The 18,333-nt window shown below is 37.8% G+C and overlaps 5 protein-coding genes across 6 annotated transcripts in view; 3 read left to right on the forward strand and 2 right to left on the reverse strand.

Moving 5' to 3' along the window:
* Positions 1–5,369: 5,369 nt before the first annotated feature.
* On the forward strand, positions 5,370–8,117 carry L(2)10685 (5-methylcytosine rRNA methyltransferase l(2)10685). The gene is made up of 8 exons (XM_076376682.1): positions 5,370–5,781; positions 6,156–6,338; positions 6,430–6,826; positions 6,898–7,080; positions 7,186–7,472; positions 7,540–7,664; positions 7,759–7,896; positions 7,970–8,117. Exons 1-8 carry the CDS (start codon positions 5,701–5,703, stop codon positions 8,109–8,111), a joined length of 1,536 nt encoding a protein of 511 aa, XP_076232797.1. The 5' UTR covers positions 5,370–5,700; the 3' UTR covers positions 8,112–8,117.
* Positions 8,118–8,336: 219 nt separating this feature from the next.
* Mfs3 (major facilitator superfamily transporter 3) lies at positions 8,337–13,318 on the reverse strand. Its single transcript, XM_076376683.1, has 9 exons — positions 12,459–13,318; positions 10,760–11,001; positions 10,016–10,249; positions 9,846–9,933; positions 9,528–9,757; positions 9,300–9,449; positions 9,095–9,227; positions 8,787–9,028; positions 8,337–8,672 (listed from the first exon to the last, which is right to left on the reverse strand). Exons 1-9 carry the CDS (start codon positions 12,481–12,483, stop codon positions 8,490–8,492), a joined length of 1,527 nt encoding a protein of 508 aa, XP_076232798.1. The 5' UTR covers positions 12,484–13,318; the 3' UTR covers positions 8,337–8,489.
* A 1,249-nt stretch (positions 13,319–14,567) lies between these two features.
* On the forward strand, positions 14,568–15,657 carry LOC143177944 (sperm flagellar protein 1). Its single transcript, XM_076376280.1, has 3 exons — positions 14,568–14,817; positions 14,898–15,185; positions 15,265–15,657. Exons 1-3 carry the CDS (start codon positions 14,706–14,708, stop codon positions 15,534–15,536), a joined length of 672 nt encoding a protein of 223 aa, XP_076232395.1. The 5' UTR covers positions 14,568–14,705; the 3' UTR covers positions 15,537–15,657.
* Positions 15,562–16,768, reverse strand: Lsm3 (U6 snRNA-associated Sm-like protein LSm3). Its single transcript, XM_076376279.1, has 3 exons — positions 16,423–16,768; positions 16,235–16,342; positions 15,562–15,949 (listed from the first exon to the last, which is right to left on the reverse strand). The coding sequence occupies exons 1-3, from the start codon at positions 16,441–16,443 to the stop codon at positions 15,767–15,769; spliced, it is 312 nt and encodes a 103-aa protein (XP_076232394.1). The 5' UTR covers positions 16,444–16,768; the 3' UTR covers positions 15,562–15,766.
* Positions 16,769–17,822: 1,054 nt separating this feature from the next.
* The window catches only part of Scar (wiskott-Aldrich syndrome protein family member 3 SCAR), a 54,756-nt gene continuing 54,245 nt past the window's right edge, over positions 17,823–18,333 (forward strand). For both annotated transcript variants that reach the window (XM_076376232.1, XM_076376234.1), the window contains exon 1: positions 17,823–18,007. The gene's annotated coding sequence lies outside the window, so the exon portion shown is untranslated. The remainder of the gene's footprint in view (positions 18,008–18,333) is intronic.

The following is an 18,333-nucleotide window of genomic DNA, read 5'->3' on the forward strand; positions in this document are numbered from 1 at the left end:
ATGTCGCTGAAGTCATAAATTGATTTACCACAAGCGACCTAACCAAAAAAACGACGTGTTACGAGTAAATCGATATTTTTTCTCATAGCCATGATACCACAAGAACCATCCGTTCATTCTTGAAGAAAGATCAAGAAACCCACCCGATCTTCCCTACAGTTCCCTTTTCTAGCTCCGATCCAGCGAGTGGGCGTAACGACGAAGGCAGTCACAGTGGTAGCCCCCGAGGCAACTCGAAAATTCCCTCGTCTTTCACCGAAGTCTTTGCAGGTGGGCGTAGATCGTAAAAAAAAAAGACGAAAACTCGGAGCGCCGCGAAGAAGAGCGTCTTAAGAAAGCTACGAATTTCGTTAAACCCCATTCCACGCGTAAGGATCGAAGCCTGACTGAGCTCTCGGGTGATACCGTTAAACTGACTTCCGTCTGCCCACCTACCTACCTACCTACCTACTTTCGTCCTCGTACATCGTCCGGCACCGTCCAAGCCGCGTATTTCGCAATCCAGAGGAGAGAGAATATCTCGGTGTCAGGGGCTCAAAATATTTGGACGAGTGGGACTTCGCCACGCTAAATTCGTCCAGAAAGAGATGGGCCTTTGCAACAAAGTGTCGCCAGAAATTGCGTCCGTAAATATCTGGTGGCATTATATACTGTGAGACCTACATTTGTCAGTGTATGTATATATGTTTGAGATCTACATTTGACAATGCATAAGTTTTGTTATGATATCTAAAGGGGACTCTGTACATAATATGTACAATGCACGTTCGGTGTAGTATAAACTCTGTAGGAATGTCAAGCTTATTGAAGATAGAGCTTATGGAGGGTAGAAGGAACTGTATCGAAAGTTTGGGATCATTTTCTAAATGAAGAATACTGAAAATTAGTTTGTTGAATGCACAAGTTCTGTGACAATAGTAAAAAAGTTAAATTATGGATCAAGTATGCGTTAGGTTGTGGCAGGAGTAAAGAAAATCAGTGGATAATTTTGAGAAATAAAGATTAACGATGAGCTTATAACGAAAATTTAAATGGTATTTAAGTTTTGGGTGACGTAACAGGAGACTTGACACTGTTTCAGTGAAATAAATCTCGTAAATGTCTCACGAAAGTAGGTATAATATGCTTCTCTGATAAGTTCACCGATAAGTTTCCTTATAAGGAACGAGCTTACAGAACGTAAATGGTACTTTTTTTAGGTTAACACATATTTTAATGCTCGTTTTTTGTTGTATCAATGGCAAACATGATACAGAACTAGAAAACAATTTTAAGGATGTTGTGGATAACATCGATATTATTTCTTGTCATATATAAATGCTAGTTAAAAGAAAATAATACAAAAATGTTCATTCTTTACCATTCGGAATCAATAATTTCTCTAGTAAAAATCAGTAATTCCAATGTGACAAACAAATATTCTTTGAACATTTGAAGTAAAATACATCTTAAAGGATAATCTAAAAAAACTATAGATCTCTTAAATTATGTAGAATAGACCAAATTACATAATAAACTTGAAAACTTTTTCCTATCTTTTTCTATGTAATTAATAATCCATAGAAACGATTGATACAATTATAAGCAAAAATTTAAAAAATTAAAAGAAAAACAATATTAATCTCAAGCCTCAATTTTAACACCACTTTACGTTATAGGATGAATCACATACTGTGCAACGAGTTATTTTCTCAACAACATTATAAATTTCCTTTTTAGTTATTACAAAGAAGTACGATTTTTTTAGTATCATGGGATTTTAAGCACATTCAGCTTATGGTAGCACCTTAATGTAAGTGGTATTTCAAAGTACTTCCAGAGCATAAAGGATTAAGGCTCAACAGTGCTCTCTATAGGATACGAGATACAGCACTACATTCTTCTCCAATAGACACAAATAATCTCAAACCCCTCATTTTTCATATACTATAACATCCAAACCCATCCCGAATAATTTTCTACAAAGCAACTGCTCAAATTTAAAGTTACCCTGCGTAGTCATCGAACCCAAATACTTCTAAACCTCTCCCGAACTGCTCCACGATCCCAGGGGACAGTTTATCCTCCTCCCATCCAAAGACTTTTTTCAGCTCCGAACACGTCCCTAGGCGTTGGATCGCGACAATATCGAGCACGTTTCGCGTTAATAGAAATCGAAGTACACGTATTCACGGTTCTCCGCGGGACGTCGCGTTGCCGGTACCAAAGCACGCTGGTGCCAGGCAAGTAGGCTGATCGCGCGCGCGAGAATCCAGCATATAGAATAGGTCACACCCTCTGGGGACCATTATTGCCGAGCGCTGTACGTGCACGTGACTTGTATAGGGTCGACGCAAGTGGGTTGGTGTAGTCGTTACTGTTGTCCTCGGTACCCCCTGCTCGTTCAACGACCCCGCATGTACGCACTCGCCGCGGCGATGCACGCATGCACGCATGCATGCACGTGACGGTGGGCTCTCTCCGCGTCCGCGGGGAACAGAGAGCGTAGGACGGTGACAACGAAAACGTAAGGATCGTCGGTGATCTCCGCTTTTATCCCGACCGTTTTTCAGCCGAGGCGCCACGTGCACTCTACCGGACAATTCACTCGCGAGCCCGCGGTGAATGTGCCCGCGCTTCGCCCATCAACGACCGGAGGAAACGCGGAGATTTAGAAAGGAATCAACCACCTATTGTGGAGAATGCATTGTGGCCGATGACACGCGAAGCGTGCGCCGTCGGTGAACGCGCGAAACACCGTCGGAATTCTCGCGAGAGTAAATCGGTACCCCTTTTAACGGTACGAAAAAGGGAGTTCCCCGTGAGGAGTGAAGGAAAGGAGAAGACATGAAAAAAAAAGAGAGAAAGAAATAGACGCGATTCGAATTGGAGGAATTGCCGAGGGTTCGACTGAAAAGAGTCTCCGCCTCTGGCGACGCGCGCGATCGCGAGAGCTTTACGTACGTGTGTTAAATTGAAATTACATCGGACGAGGCCAGGGGTCACGTGGGCTAGACCAAGCGGGACCAGGGGTCACGAGAGGCAGGAAACAGCAGTATTGTGTACCGGATGTCGCAACTTCCGAGTCCTTTGCCCCCGCCCGTTCTCCCTCGTGCACGCGATATTGTTCGACGACGGTATTTACAAAGAGTGGTAGGAGGGGGGGGGGGGGAGGGAGGGGGAGGGATATGTCGCGTCGAGAAGAGATTCTGACACGCAGGAATCGGAAACGCTCGAAGATGCGCGCGACGAGTGGCCGGGCGAGCGCCCTAACGCGCCCTCCTCGAGAGATCAGCCGACCGAGCAATAGAACGAGAGAGTATGAGTGAGGTCGTGCAGTCGAGGCTCTGATAAGAGCGACAGAGAGAGAGAGAGGGAACGAGGGAAAGAAAGAGAGCGAGGGTGGGGGAGAGGGAGCGAAGAAAGAAGGGAGAGAAAGGGACGGTGGCGAGAGAACGAGAGGGAGGGTGGGCGAGCGAGTCAGAGTGAGAGAGAGAGGGGGGGGGGTAGAGGGAGGAGGGTATAGTCGTCGTGAGCTCCTTACAGTGCATTGCCTTTACGATGCCTCCGAGTCCCCGTCACACCCCGTGCCCCGACAAATCGCGTACGACGTGCCTCTCATGAAGAGATCCACGAAACCAGCCTCGCTGTCGAGCGATTCGGGTCGTCGAGATTCATCGAGAGGAAGAGTTTCTTGTATGCGTGACAATGAACACGAAAGTATCGGCGCGTCTGTGCGGCCTAACGTGCGAGTGTGTGCGCGGCGGCACACAGAGGGGTACACCGCACCCCATAGACCAGCCGATCTCCTCCACGAGGCGAAAGAGCTGAATCTCCTGCGCGACGTTCTCCTTTCGTTCCCCTCGAGAACGCTGAACCCGACTCTACCGTACAGTGGAGACTTTCACCGGTACGTTGTACGCGTTTCGAGGGTAACAAGATTATCGCGCCGGCCTCGCTCCAGCCACGGTGAGCATTGTCGATGCCAGACGCGTCGAAATCTTCGCCAAATCTGTTCCCCCATATGTTTCGACCGCCTGTGCACTTTGGGGGAAGATTTCAGGGGTAAACTTAGGGATCTGTGCTTACAATTATGGGACCTCGCTTGACGTAACGGGAGACTCGAATCCGAAGCTTCTGTTCGAGGCAGATTTTTTACTATTTTCTGGAATAGTAATTTAAGCTTGAATCGATGGTGTACTATACTTCTATTGTTATTACAACGAACATTTAACTCTGAATAAAGAAGGCCGTGAATAGTCGAGACCTGATTAGTCGATGATCTACTTTGTTTGAATTCCTCGAGTGAGTAATAAGTATACTGGCGAATGAAGAGAAAATTTTAAATTCTCTGGAATCATTTCTAGTATTCGACTCGTGAAACATTAACCCTCTAAACACAGTAGTTTTACAGCTTTCAATAACGCTAAGATATCTCTTTGAAGCACAGAATTTTAGAAAACGGAAATGGCCCTGCTGCATGGAAATTTTTTTCTTGTAAAATTTAACAAAGTAAGTTTATTTCAATCAGTAGGGAATTATAGATATACCAAGCGAACTTGAGGCCTAGTCACATAAACCTTACACTGTATCCAGAACTTAAGCTTACCTAATATGCCAATATTAGAATGTTTTAAGTAATTTTGATTTTCCAAGGTGGTATAAAAAATATCCCATCATATATATTAAGGTATGAAAACGATGGAACACTTTGAACCCCATCATACTTGAAAGAGATAAACTGGACGAGTCTTACTATGCGACTTCGATTTAGAATCAATTAGAAATCCTTGATGCGTAAACCAATCTCAGAAGCGAGTTTCTCACAATTTTCCAAGCTCCTAGCCAATCCCAAGCTGTAAACTTATAACAAAACAAACCTATAATACTCGAAACGCATTCTATGCGGAAATTGCGTATCGCTATCTTTTCCCCACATTCGTCGACGCCTATTTCAACGCGCAGCCTGCAACGGTCATCGAAAGGCCTATAGCAATCGGAGGGTAAAAGACGTTCCGCGCGAGTCGATTTGGTTTACAGCATCTAAAACGGGCCCCCTCGAGTTGTAACTTTCGAAACAGCCACGTTTCATAGCGCACGCCTTCGCGAGAGGGGAGCGCAAGACGTGTTCGTCCCTATCCCCCCCTACCGCATCCCCATTCGTTCCATCTTGCTCGGCACGTTTCTCATCCCGATGTCACGACGAATACGCTTCCTTGTCCTTCTGGTCCGACGATACGCGGTAGAGTTCGACGCGTATCGTTCGTCCACGGTCTCCCTGTTTGGGTTCGTTTCTCCTCTAGCTTGTCTGAAAGTCGGCAATGTAGGGAAGGGACACGGGTTACGCAGAAATAACCGAGCCTGATGGAAAAAGATGGAGTACGCTCGGTGCCTAGCCGAGTCGCGACCAGCAGTACCGTAACGGGTGGATTCGTCCGTTGTCCTGCTTCACCTGTGCCTACAGTTCACGCTGGTTCACGCCCTTCTTTTACACACCGTTCCCGCTTAACGGTTAATCGACGTCGACCACTTCTTGCGTTCGAAAGAAAATCGGGCGCACCGATAACGCCATCTGCTGGTGGGGTCTTGTAACGAGTTTCTCAGCCCTCAGGGTTCCCCGTTTTCGATCTGGGAAACGTTTGGGAACATGCTGGGAACATAACCTGGAAATTATGATTATTTAAAATTTTCAATTGAAAGAATTAACGACGGTGTCAGAGAATGGCGTTCTTAATTAATAGATTGAGATTGGGGGAGGTTTTGAAAGTACCGGTTAGGTACAAAAACCCATCGCATCATTGGGTTCGTAGTTTTGTGAATTTTGAGTTGATTCCCTACTGCGTGGGTGATGTTTCCCTTTTTTTGCTTTCTTGAGGCAAATTTCAACTAAAATTCTATGCTTTTTTAAATAGAAATTTTATTTATAAGAATAAAACTCACTAGCTTTGAGTATTATTATATTTCTATAATATTAAACATTAGTTTATGAAATACTATTCTAAATTGTTTCTTCCTTAATTAACAAATATTAATAATTAAAATAAAATAAAGAATAATAGAATCACAGTAGTATACTCTATAGATAATGTACCATGCAATAAAGGAGTAAATTTGATTATTTAATTTCCTTACCCACAGTTGAATACGAAACACATTTTATAATTTCCGTTTTATAGTCTGTGCTTAAGAAAAAGAAAACTTGTAAAGACAAAGCTTTGCAACACTTTGACGAATTCTATGGATCTGTCTATGGAGCAGAATGGGAGAATATACGAGCTGCACTACTGGAAGAAAAATCTAAATATGTAGCTGTGGTTAATAATTTCAGTGATACAGACAGAATACGATCAGACTTAGAGGTATATTTATAATTTTTACAAAATTAACATTAAATAACTTAACTGATATGATGTGGTGATTTAGGAACTAATGTGATTATTATTATTTTAGTTGCTTGGTGCCATCAATTTGAAGGCATTATATAACAGTCAAAGAAATTATTTAAATAGTAAACTGGAATCTAAAAAGGAGGATAAAGCTAGTCAGCCAGACAATTTACAAAATGTGATGGATACCCTCATATCCGATAGTCAAGTATCAGAAGTTCAGAAGATTTACCCTGATGATCAACAAAATTTGATGGATAAACTGAGGTCAGAAAATGATAATTTATCAAATTCAGATGACACTAGTGAACTTGTCAAAACAGAGAAGAAATTAAAGCCTGTAAAAATGCACTCTATAGAAGAAGACTTAAATGAAACTGAACTGGAGTCTGATCGTATCGTTGATCCATCTGTAAATGTGGCTATGCTCTATGAATATGTACCTGCTACAAAAATAAAGGGTTGGTTTAGTTATATCTCTAGCACATAGAGAGTGCTTATGACACTATATCTATATAGATCTATTTTGCAGGGTTGAATGATTGGGTCTTAGAATCTGATCATTATGCGTTTTATAACAAGGGTGGTGACTTTAAAGTAGATATTGTTAAAGAATCTAATCTACCATTTCCAGAGCATTTACATGTTTATACTTTTGAACCTAATAATATGTATAGATTTCCAAGTCCCAAAAAGGGATCTACTGATGTTTTGGGTTTGTAGTACATATTTTCCTTCGCTTCAGTTGAAACAGTACGTTATATACTATTAAGTTCCATACGCTATATGTAAGTCAATAATATAAAGCTCTTATGTTTAGATTATTTCTTATTTGATGGCGCATCTATTTTACCAATACTAGCTCTAGACATACAGGCAGGAGATATAGTGCTTGACATGTGTGCTGCACCTGGAGGCAAAACTTTAGCTATTTTTCAGACACTCATGCCTCGCATATTAGTCGCTAATGACTTGATGGAATCCAGAGTAAACAGAATAAACAATATCATACAACAATATTTGGCAAATTTGTACGAAACCGAAAAAGTTTTATACGTAACAGAGCAAGATGCACGATACATCGACGATAAAGATATATATAACAAGGTATTTTTCATTTAACGTTTAGTATCGTGTAAATAACACGTATATATATACAATGTTATTTTTTCAGATTTTAGTCGATGTACCATGCACAACAGACAGACATGTCTTGCATTCTGACGACAATAATCTTTTCAAACCATCTAGACTTAAAGAAAGATTAAAAATTCCAGAAAAGCAGTCTGAAATTTTAATGTTAGTATCTACAGTATATAACATTATAATATAGATAAATACATAGCACTTACTATACTTCATGTTATACAACTTAAATACTTTTTTTTTGCAGTAACGCATTAAAATTGATAACAGTAGGAGGTACAGTTGTTTATGCAACATGTTCTCTCAGCCCTATACAAAACGATGGAGTTGTACAAGTTGCATTAAAAAAGATATGGGAAGAAACCGATTCTGTTATGATCGTAAAGTTTGTATTTTATGCATTTTATAAAACAGTTTATCCCTCTATCACGCTTCTATTTGCTTTGTAATTTTTTCAGAGATATGTCAGAGGCATTGCGGCCTCTGGAATACATGTACAAATTTGCCAAGATTGAATTAAAATATGGACATATTGCAGTACCAACCGCTGCTAACAACTGGGGCCCGATGTATTTTTGTAAAATTCAGAGAGTACGATGAAAGTGAGTAGTTTAAAAATATACATCATAAAATAAATTCACATTTGTACCTACATTGTAAATACCACTGTATCTACATTTTAAGTGTTGTGTAATATAGTGTTCGTAAAGTTTTAATAAAACACAATAATTGTACTTTTATTTTTCTTACAATATCAGACTTAAAATACGAAATAATTTATTGTATAGAAGTTATTGTAAAATGCTAGTGAGTAATTGTTTAAGCGATTGTTCATGTTTATATGCAATACAGACTAAGATAACGTTTCTTAGTTTAATGTCACAGGAGATCGAAAAAGTTGCATTTACAGTAATACTGTATCTATATTATGCATGTATAAAATTAATAAAAGACTGTTTAAATATTTATATACCTAAATTAAGTTTTTTTTCTAGTATCTTCTTTTAGCGGCAATGTTTGATCACTTGTTTCCTCGTCAAGTCTTTTAGATTTATTCCAAGGTTGCTCTTCTCCACTAGCGAAAATAGTGTACACTAATATTTCAACTATGTATAAAGCGACAGTTGTAAAGAATATAATCCTCCATGCTCCTATAGTTTGCTATAAATAGAAAAAAATCAAACCGTAATATGTTTCACATAAAAATAGAAACAGTATAGGTTCTGCCTAGAATACACAAGAAGTTAATACTAAGATTCTAATATCACTACTTACATTTCCATGTGTCAATTTGCCTACAAATATTGGCACTACGAAACCAGGAATAGTTGCGATACAGTTTGTGATAGCAACAAGAGTACCAGCGAAATTCGGAGCAATGTCAATGTGATTGGATAAGAAACCACTGTACATTCCACCTATACAAGTGACTCCAATCGTCATTAATGTAACAGCTAATGTTCTATTACAGCCAACATATGATACTCCTATTAAACAGGCTAAAGGTACCAAGGATGCTGAAAACAAAAATATTCAGAATAATCTTCGAATTCATATCACACATCGACGCAAGACGAACTTACAAAACAGTGTTCCAATTTTCCTCGACACTGTCACTGTGATCAACTTTTTATCTTGCATAATGGCAAGTACTTTGCTGATAACCATAGTGAAAATCCACATACATAAAAATGGAAGTGAAGAGAGAGCAGCATTCTATAGCCAAAAAAAGTCTTTTTACCACCGAACATTTCATATTTTTAATGAAATTTGAATAAAGATACCAACCGAACTCATGTCGAATTTCAGAATCTGATTCATGAAAGTAGGCAATTCAATTAATAACATGTACCAGCCGAAATTGCTACAGAAATGGGCGATTAAAATTGCCATGAATGGTTTGGATTTCAATATCTCTCTCCACGGAATAGGTGGTTTCTAGGAAGAATAAAAGAAGTACATTTTCTATAAAATATTTAAATGCACGCGAATATTAATATTAATTTTATAATGAACCTCATGTTGGTCGTCACTTTTACTGTGACCCAAAGATTGCATAATATAGTCTTTCTCTTCCTGAGTGATAAATTTCGTTTGTTCTTCGGGACTGTCCTCGATCATGATCCACCAGGCAGTGCACCAAATTAAACAGAGAGTACCTTCTATGTAGAATATCCACATCCATTCGAGATTTGCGGCTAATATTCCCGTTAGGAGTATAGAAATCACAGTACCAAGTGCGGTTCCTACATCCAGGAGAGAAGGTGTAAATATTTTATAGAAAGAAAATGAATAAATTCGTATTCAGGACAACGTATTCAGATAACAGTTTACCCGCATAAACGATCGAAGCGAGTACGCTTCTTTCATTTGGTGGAGCCCATTTAGCAACCATCACATGCATAGCAGGAAACGTTACACCCTGAAGTATATGTAATAACAATATTTTAGAATTTTTTATAAAAATATCATCCTGTATGAATGGATAAGTATCTGATACTAACTCCACCGATTCCTTGAATGAATCTCATCACAATGAAGAGGGAGTAGTGTAACTCTGCCGCAGCAGGTGATAATATAGACGCTACCACGTTCAGGAGTACCGATCCATTCATAACCCATTTAGCGGACCATAGTTCAGCCATTCTTCCGCCCGGAAGTAAGGACACCATGTAGCCCCAAAAGTATGCAGACAAAATGAGACCTTGTAAAGGTTCGTTCCACACGAAGGGGCCATCCTGTATCAATGAAGTTACTATTAAACGTAATTTTTTATTGACTTCTCTTAAATATTCGAATTTACGAGGATATTTTTTTGGAGTTCCAAGCATTAGAAATTATGAAGAAATTGTTTGGTTTTAAGAGGAAATTTAGCAGACTCAAATATCGGTACTCATCAAAGTTGTTTAAATGTATCAGAGTTAAAAATATAGAAAAAATTGAATTTATCAATTATTTTATAATACAAATCGACGTAACGCCAAATATGTGATAAATTCAATTTTATTAGCTTTTCTATTTAAATCACTTCAATAATTACTAGCACAAATAGTTTGCAAAATTTTGATTTGTATACATTTGGATACCAACTTATTAATCGAGTTGTCGAAAACTCAATTAAAAAAAAAAAAAACTAAACCACTAATTTTTTACCAACATTTTACACAAAGCAAAATACACATTAACTAAAATAACACCCTTTCAAATATCCCCTAATTTTATTCAATGTTTATAATATAATTCTCTACCTCAGTGATAACTGCTGTTGTTACATTAGAGGAACCGCTAGCATGCTGACACTCATCCGCAATAATTGTACTCGTATTTTCAGATTCCAAGTTATGGACTGTAGATAGCTTTACGGCGGTATGGTTCACCATAGCCACGATAGCCACACTCACGTTCACCTTGAACCCATAAATGATGGCAAGACCAATGGAACCCATGATTGCCATGAGGTACCGTACAGGAAACATAATGCGTTTCGTGCCTATAAAGAATATTTAAAGATAGTATTCGATCTATCTATAAATAGGTATTTGAGTATATTTTTGGCAGGGGTAAGGCCCGTATAAAACACGCTGCCTTTAGACACGGTACGTGTCGATCGGCACGAAGTACAGGTGAACGTTCTTTGAGGTCTTCGACTCCTTCCGTATATTGGTATGGGTGACTGGTTTTGTGGTTTACTCGTCACCATGGTTTTCCAAGTACATGTGGGAGAAAGTGAACTTCTATGTGACTAATTGTGCATACAAACGATCTAATTATGTATATCTTTTGTGTATTATAAAATCAGCTTTCAACGGTTGGTATTTAGTTTAATCATTCCTCGTTGTAAAATTGTGTAGTCAGAAATGGTCAAAGGCATATCGAGACTTTCAATGCTTTAATATTATAGTTTTATTATGTTTATTATTTAATATTATTCTTTTTCATATTAAATTTTCGCTTTGAACGAAATTGTGGGTTTGCTTCTAAAGAAGTCAATAAATTTAATCTAGTTAAGAGATATAAAAAAGGAAGATTCTAACACGAGTTTATATTTAACAAAAAAATTCTACATACATGATGCAAAATGTAGAAGAATTTGCACTTTAGTTGCAGCATTTTACATTTGTATCAACCTGGCTAATAAATGATAAGATAGACTCGATAAGAAGATAATATAATTAAGATATTCATTGATGAAGTATTTATAATTAAGTGTGATAATAATATGATTTTATTATTTAATTTGATCTCATAAAGATTCCCCACGATTAAATAAATTGAATCTTCATTAATTTTCACGCCCCCAATTATCTTTCATTGGTCACATTCATTCCTATTCGGAATGTAAATCACATAAAATATGCCCTTCGCGCCCATATTAAATATGTTGACAGCCAAATATCAGTTTTAAAGTTGGGGGGCTTTAATAAGGACCAATGGAGCAAATTAAACGAGGAATGATTAAATCTGGGATACCATAGAGTCACACGAATTGAAAAACAAGTTAAATTTAAATCCCATCCTGCAATACCACGATGCAAGAATGACGATAATTCACGTGGGTTATTCATTGAAGTTGCACGCTTGTTGCGTCAACCACGATCGAACATAGCGCGCTTTCCGAATACGCTTACGTGTTACATCATATATTTTCCAGCCGCCGAAAAAAAGCGAATAATTCAATTTTGTTCCTAAGTTAATTTTTCTATATTTAGATTCAGACTCATTAAATCAATGTCCACATACACTTGGAATATCTCCATGGAGAAATCGATAGTACACTGCTATAATAATATCTGGAGTAGAGGACACTTGAAAGTCACAGGGATGGAATCAAGAAGAGTTACAAAACTTCAAATACTTAAATGAAGTCTCATCCAAATTTCTCAAAGAACTGATAAGGATAAGGATATCAGTAGATATTAATACCACAGAGAGTATGAGATCACTCACCTTCGGAATTATTTTTTCCAGCCATGTTTTCTTTAGCGCCAATTACTGACTCCTTGATACTTTTACCAATCCAAATGCAGTTTTCACGAAACACGATATGCCCGATTTGCACTGTGCCGCGATTAATGTACGTTAAATATTCCAAAAATTGCGTTCAACTAAGAAGCACTTGTTGCATGCAACCGTGCATTCCCGCACACTGCAGGAGAAAATCGATTTTCGTGAATGCAATTCGCTTCGATGAAATTTTAGAATTGTGGTGTTTGCAGGCGGTTCGGGGAAAAGATTTAAATTAAGAACCTTCCTATGTTCCGCTTCGATCCCTCGTGCGTGCAACGTGCCACTGAAGTCAGCCGCGAGGCTGCAGGTCCTCGGAGCCTTTCGGAGGAAAACCGGGCGTGCGCCTCTTCTATAAATGCCATACCACGCGTGCTCGAATTCGTTGCCTTCGAGCACTTTCGTCTCTTTAACGTGACACTGTTTACGTTCGACCCGTCATCGATTCTGAGAACTTCGGTCTATCCATTTTATGGTTTTAATGAGTAATAAGGTGGGGAGGTACGAGGTTTATCATTTGGAATCTTATCCCTGTCTATTGATCTCAACAAGGTGTCTCAAGTATTCTTTCTTTTCAGTTTCAAGTTTCTATTTTAAGTTTTACGTATGTATTTGGCTATAGAGATGATGGCGAAAAAATGTGTATATGACGCTAATAAATTCAAATTAGGAATGACCGTGGGATTCGGAATGTATGGAACGTCTGTTATTATTTGAACAGTTGTATGCTAGAATAAGTTGTATGATTTTAATAGTTTTATGAAGGATACTAATTTTCCAATTATTAATCCACCTATCTTAAATATTAATGGACAAAATTGTAAATTATGTAAAAAAATGTAATTCGAAAAAATAGTATTAGTATTTATAAATAGTATTTATAGTTCCTTTTTTACTATTAAAAATTATTAACTAAAAATAAATGTAATAATCCTAAAATAAGTTGTAATATCTTAACTATTTTTGTAATATTATTACTGTTATTGTAGAAGTTCTGGGTTTATATGATGTGTATTAAATATTTGTTGAAAATGGAACGTGAAGATAAAAAGGAAAATTAAGTATCGTTATTAAATACATGATTCATGTAAATCACTATTTCATCAACTATTTTTAAGATTGTGTAAATTTTACTTTAACTTTCTGCGTGAATATTACGTAACGTGATCTTTTTACGTCTGAAAACTTGTGCACTGTTTAATCAAATTCAATGTGGTTTTCCCCATTTGAATGTGAATACACTTTAAAGTCTAAATAAGTGCATGTACTACTTGTCTTTTTGTTCTTGTCTTAAAACGTTACCAATGTACAGGAGATTATTTTTCAAGTAAATCGATTCTATATCCTACTCTGTTTGAATAATCCAGAAGTGTTTGTGTTAAAATCATATCTTATTATACAAATAATACAGAACTCTTTCGGTAATAAAGATAGGTAAATATCGAAAATGTACTGAGATTATTTTGATACCTTGACCTTTTCGTAATCTACTTTTCGTCGTTAAGCAGGAACCGATTACATTAGTGACAAAATATAACTATCTATGTCAATGGTTATTCACAATTAAGTGAACTTTTACGCTGTTGTAGCATGTACAAAGATAATAAAAAATTCATCTATTCAGACAATGTCATTCAATAATTTATTGAATGCTCAATAAATTGAGAAAAATTAAATAATATAAATTGGCTATAAGAACATTATTGTTGCTAAGCAAATAATATTTCTGCTTTCTGCTATCTCTAATATGTAATTTATTTTTTCAAATTATTTACAAATATGTTTTTCCACTTCAAAGATTATTCAGATTCTAAATAAAATGAACTTCATATTTAAATTTCATCATTTCTCTGTACAATTCTGAATTAATCGTGATAAGTTCACTTCCGTGTTTATACGTATCTTTACTTCTGCCCGTAAGATGTAATGCAAACAAGTTTCTGTATCATCCAATTTACCGTTAACTCTTCCGATGCAAGATGCAGATGATACTTGTAAAACGAACATTCGAAATACTCAACCACGATGAAGTTGCATTCGCATGATCCAGTTTTTGCAATGTGTATGTGCACATTTTAATAAAATGTACCGAAAATTTGATTGACAGTATGTGACAAAGATATAACGATGACATTCGTAAATTTTGATGTATAAATTTTTGAATTATGCTCCTATAAGTGGTATGGAAATATGAGCGTGGCATCGGAGACTGACGATAATCTCGAAGAGGTGTATGCATGGATCGAGCAGATGACATTTTCCAAACCGAAGAAAAATCTTGCTCGAGATTTTTCGGACGGTGGTACAGGACCAATGATTTTTTAATGAAGAATTACTTTTCGTTTATCGACACGCGTTCAGATTTCAATTAACAAATTCTAGTTTTTATGGCCGAGCTGTTAAAACGATATTACCCTAGACACGTCGATATACATAATTACATATCTGGAAACAGTATCGCGAAGAAGATAGACAATTGGTGCACCTTGAACAGAAAAGTGCTCTCGAAGCTGGATATAAAATTGGGGAAGGATGTAATTAATCAACTGGCAAATTCTCAACAGGGAGTTATCGAAAAAGTCTTGGTTGATTTGCGAGCTAAAATTTTAAAAGACTGCAATGCTGATAGAGACTCTCTGTATTCTGAGTATGATGAAACTGGAAAAGGAGGTAAGTAGAAACTGATAAATATAGAATTGATATTATGAAAAGTTACTCAAACTAAGTCAAATTTTCTCTAACGTTTGAGAAGAAGAGGTCAAGTCAGTACTCAATCCTGACGAAGTAGCGAATAAAACTGTCCCCCGTCACGTATTCGTTCGACTTAAGCAGGAATTAGAAGCAAAAAATGACGTCATAAATACGCTTCATCAAAAAGTATCGCATCTTGAATCTCTTATGAAATTCAAAGACCTAAGAATTGCAGATCTCAGTGCGCAGATAGAACATTGCAGTACACCAAGGTCTGGTAATCTAACTGTTACAAGTAGTACAATATCAAAATTTCAGAGCAAGGTATAGCATATTACTTTTAAAAAATTTGTATTACTTATGCACTTCTAAGTAGTGTATTTGTTTTAATATAGTTTACCACAATTTATATTTCTATCTATGTTATAAGTATTTCTTATTTCTTGGAATCACATATCACAACTGTTCAGTATTGATACAAAAATTGATAATTCTTAATGTAGAATTCGGTTCTACATTTCTTGTACAGTTTTTATACACATTATATGTAAATAAGAATCTTATATTGGAGCTCTCATACTGGGGGGAGAAACTAAAATTACTCCATCACCACGAACAAATAACATAGAAATATTCCTTTTTGTGGTACGATAAACTTCCTCATATGTTTCTTCATCAATTTCAACAGTAGTTACTGTCTCTTCTGCTTCTCCTAGGACCATGTTTAAGTGCTGATCATAGGCCTGTAATCAATGGTTTTATCAATACCTCATACTTGAAATTGATAGAAGAGTACATATATGTATTACTAAATTGTGAATATTTATGCAAATGGATTTCATAAACACAGCTAGAGAAATGCAATATAAATTAAAATTTGGTTCCTCCCTTTAATTACACTTTAAATTTTATTCTTGATATTTTGTACACTTTCTGTATTCTGAATACGTTTTACACATTCAAAATTCCCACAAATGCATAAAGATCCGCGATTTACTCATTATCATCGGTAATGAAAAAGTATTTACGTGTAACCTTCCCCGCAATTCCCTCTCATTTCGCATTTTAACATATATTCGTTCATCGAGACTTAATCTTATAAGATCTAACGGTTCCTTAACATTTATCGCTGGGACCTAAAATAAAGATAAAATAACGATGATAGGTTATAAGAGGTTAGATTTACATTCGAAGCTATAATAAATACTGTCTTCACCTGCTCTGTCTCATCAGCCATGATCAAGTTGCTCGTATTATTAAGAAATAGGATGCAACTAACTACAGAACTCAGACTAAGAAATCGCAAGTTTATGCAACAATAAATGCTGTATTTATCTGTCACACAATTAAAACATTGCGCGGCATCATTCGGATAAGCCGACTAGGGGCCACCATTTTGTCGTCTTGCAGAACACCCCAGGAAGTGGCGCCGCGAATGAGTCTATGCAAAAGTACATCATTTTCAAAATTTTAAATTACTTCGTTTTATGCATGTAGAACTTACAGTGATTCTAGGAGAATTTATTCTGGTGCATATTGAATAGTATTAAAATAGCAAAACTCATGGATATTCAAAAAATTTGTATATCAGCTAACATTTACTTGTCGTTGAAGAGTCTGCAAATTTGTTGACTCAACTTGATTTAACATGAAATAATATGAAATAATCTTCCTATTACGGTACGAAATCATTTTCGAAGGAAAATTATTTGGAATACTCAGATAGTCGAATAATAACATTCAAGTACGCAATTATACTCAAAATACAAGTGTACTTAAATACGCAAATATACTCAAATGACTCAAATACACAACTGTACTAGAGCTCTTACTATCTGAATATCTGAGTACCCAAAATACTCATTGTAATAATCAACTTCATATTATTTGGTTTTCGTCGTAAAACTGAAAAATGAATGCTAGCCGATTATTGATCGGTGTAATGCTCATATTCTACGTGACCGAGCTGATTTTCTTTTGAATTATTTTGATACATCTAATTGATATCGATACGTACAGAATGAGTATTATACCGATCGATAATCCACCAGCATTCATTTTTCAGCTTGATGATGAAAAACGGACAATGCGAAAAGGCTCCAATTTTCTTTCCTATTCTTAATACTCCAAATATAGGATTCTTTTTATCTGGATACTCAGTACAAGTAACAGAGAGTAGATTTAAAAGCAGGATTAAGATTGAACAATGCAAAAATTGTATCTTAATCTTACTTTGCCTTAAAAAATAAATATAAATCGCTTTTCAGGTAACGATACACGACGTACTGTATCCGCGATTTTAAAATTGAAATTTGTATTTCTCAATTTGCCACCAGCGACCTAAGCAACCCCTAATCCTGACCCTTGGCCACAAAATACCGCTCGCCAGAATACTGTGCTTGCCTCAGCACTCAACAATTCTAACTCCATTCCCAACAACCGAACGCTCGAGGCTCTGAAACATCCTCATCTCCAACAACAATTCCTCTACCCCATCGTTCCCACAAACCTCATTCAAAAATTCCCGCGCCCCATTTCCCCCTTCTATCTCCCCTCAGATGTCGCTTTGCTCGGCGACGGGCTCAGCGCAGCTCTCCGCTAATCGTCAGAGCGAGCGATCGCGAGGGAGCGAGCAACGCCATTTTCTCGATTCGCGGGTGAAGTCGGTGCGCGGTGCGTGAGTCGTTTCGCTCCAGATCTCGTTGCCTCCTAACAGCAGCGGAACCAGGGGCCATACCCTCGGCCCAGGTGCGTCGAGAATTGTGATGCGTGGACACGCGGCCAGGCGTGCGGTGGATATGGTGAGTTCCGTGAGATCGAATCGCTCCCGGGAGACGTGACGTCTTGTCAGTCGGCCTTTTCCCGTTTCCCCCTTCTCGGTGAACCTCCCGCAGGGATGGCTCGATCGGAGCCGTCGCTGACGATAACGTAACAGAGACACTTGGACCGTGCTCGAGCCTCGTCCTCGCGTCGGTACCCGCACGTGGAATAAAAAGGCTCGCCGGGGATCGCCGAGCGTTTCGTTGGGGCTCGTCGGGGCCAATGGGCGGAGGTTTAGGGCGGCACATGGCTGTGGGGCGCCGGTCCTGCAGGGGGTGGTTTTCCCGACGCTAGGAACGCCGTTCGT

This window comes from Calliopsis andreniformis, chromosome 4 (assembly GCF_051401765.1).
Source record: "Calliopsis andreniformis isolate RMS-2024a chromosome 4, iyCalAndr_principal, whole genome shotgun sequence".
NCBI lineage: Eukaryota > Metazoa > Arthropoda > Insecta > Hymenoptera > Andrenidae > Calliopsis > Calliopsis andreniformis.

What these genes read in the sequence shown, in the direction of transcription:
- Mfs3 (XM_076376683.1), bottom strand. Translation starts at nt 12,483, where the DNA reads ATGGCTGGAAAAAATAATTCCGAAG. An exon ending in CGCTTCGATCGTTTATGCGG is followed by an intron (nt 9,758 to 9,845) that starts GTAAACTGTTAT and finishes TCCTGGATGTAG; the next exon opens with GAACCGCACTTGGTACTGTG. An exon ending in AAAGTGACGACCAACATGAG is followed by an intron (nt 9,450 to 9,527) that starts GTTCATTATAAA and finishes TATTCTTCCTAG; the next exon opens with AAACCACCTATTCCGTGGAG.
- LOC143177944 (XM_076376280.1), top strand. Translation starts at nt 14,706, where the DNA reads ATGAGCGTGGCATCGGAGACTGACGATAATCTCGAAGAGGTGTATGCA. An exon ending in TCGAGATTTTTCGGACGGTG is followed by an intron (nt 14,818 to 14,897) that starts GTACAGGACCAA and finishes AACAAATTCTAG; the next exon opens with TTTTTATGGCCGAGCTGTTA. An exon ending in TGATGAAACTGGAAAAGGAG is followed by an intron (nt 15,186 to 15,264) that starts GTAAGTAGAAAC and finishes CTAACGTTTGAG; the next exon opens with AAGAAGAGGTCAAGTCAGTA.
- Lsm3 (XM_076376279.1), bottom strand. Translation starts at nt 16,443, where the DNA reads ATGGCTGATGAGACAGAGCAG. An exon ending in TGGCTGATGAGACAGAGCAG is followed by an intron (nt 16,343 to 16,422) that starts GTGAAGACAGTA and finishes TCTTTATTTTAG; the next exon opens with GTCCCAGCGATAAATGTTAA. An exon ending in AATTGCGGGGAAGGTTACAC is followed by an intron (nt 15,950 to 16,234) that starts GTAAATACTTTT and finishes CATTGATTACAG; the next exon opens with GCCTATGATCAGCACTTAAA.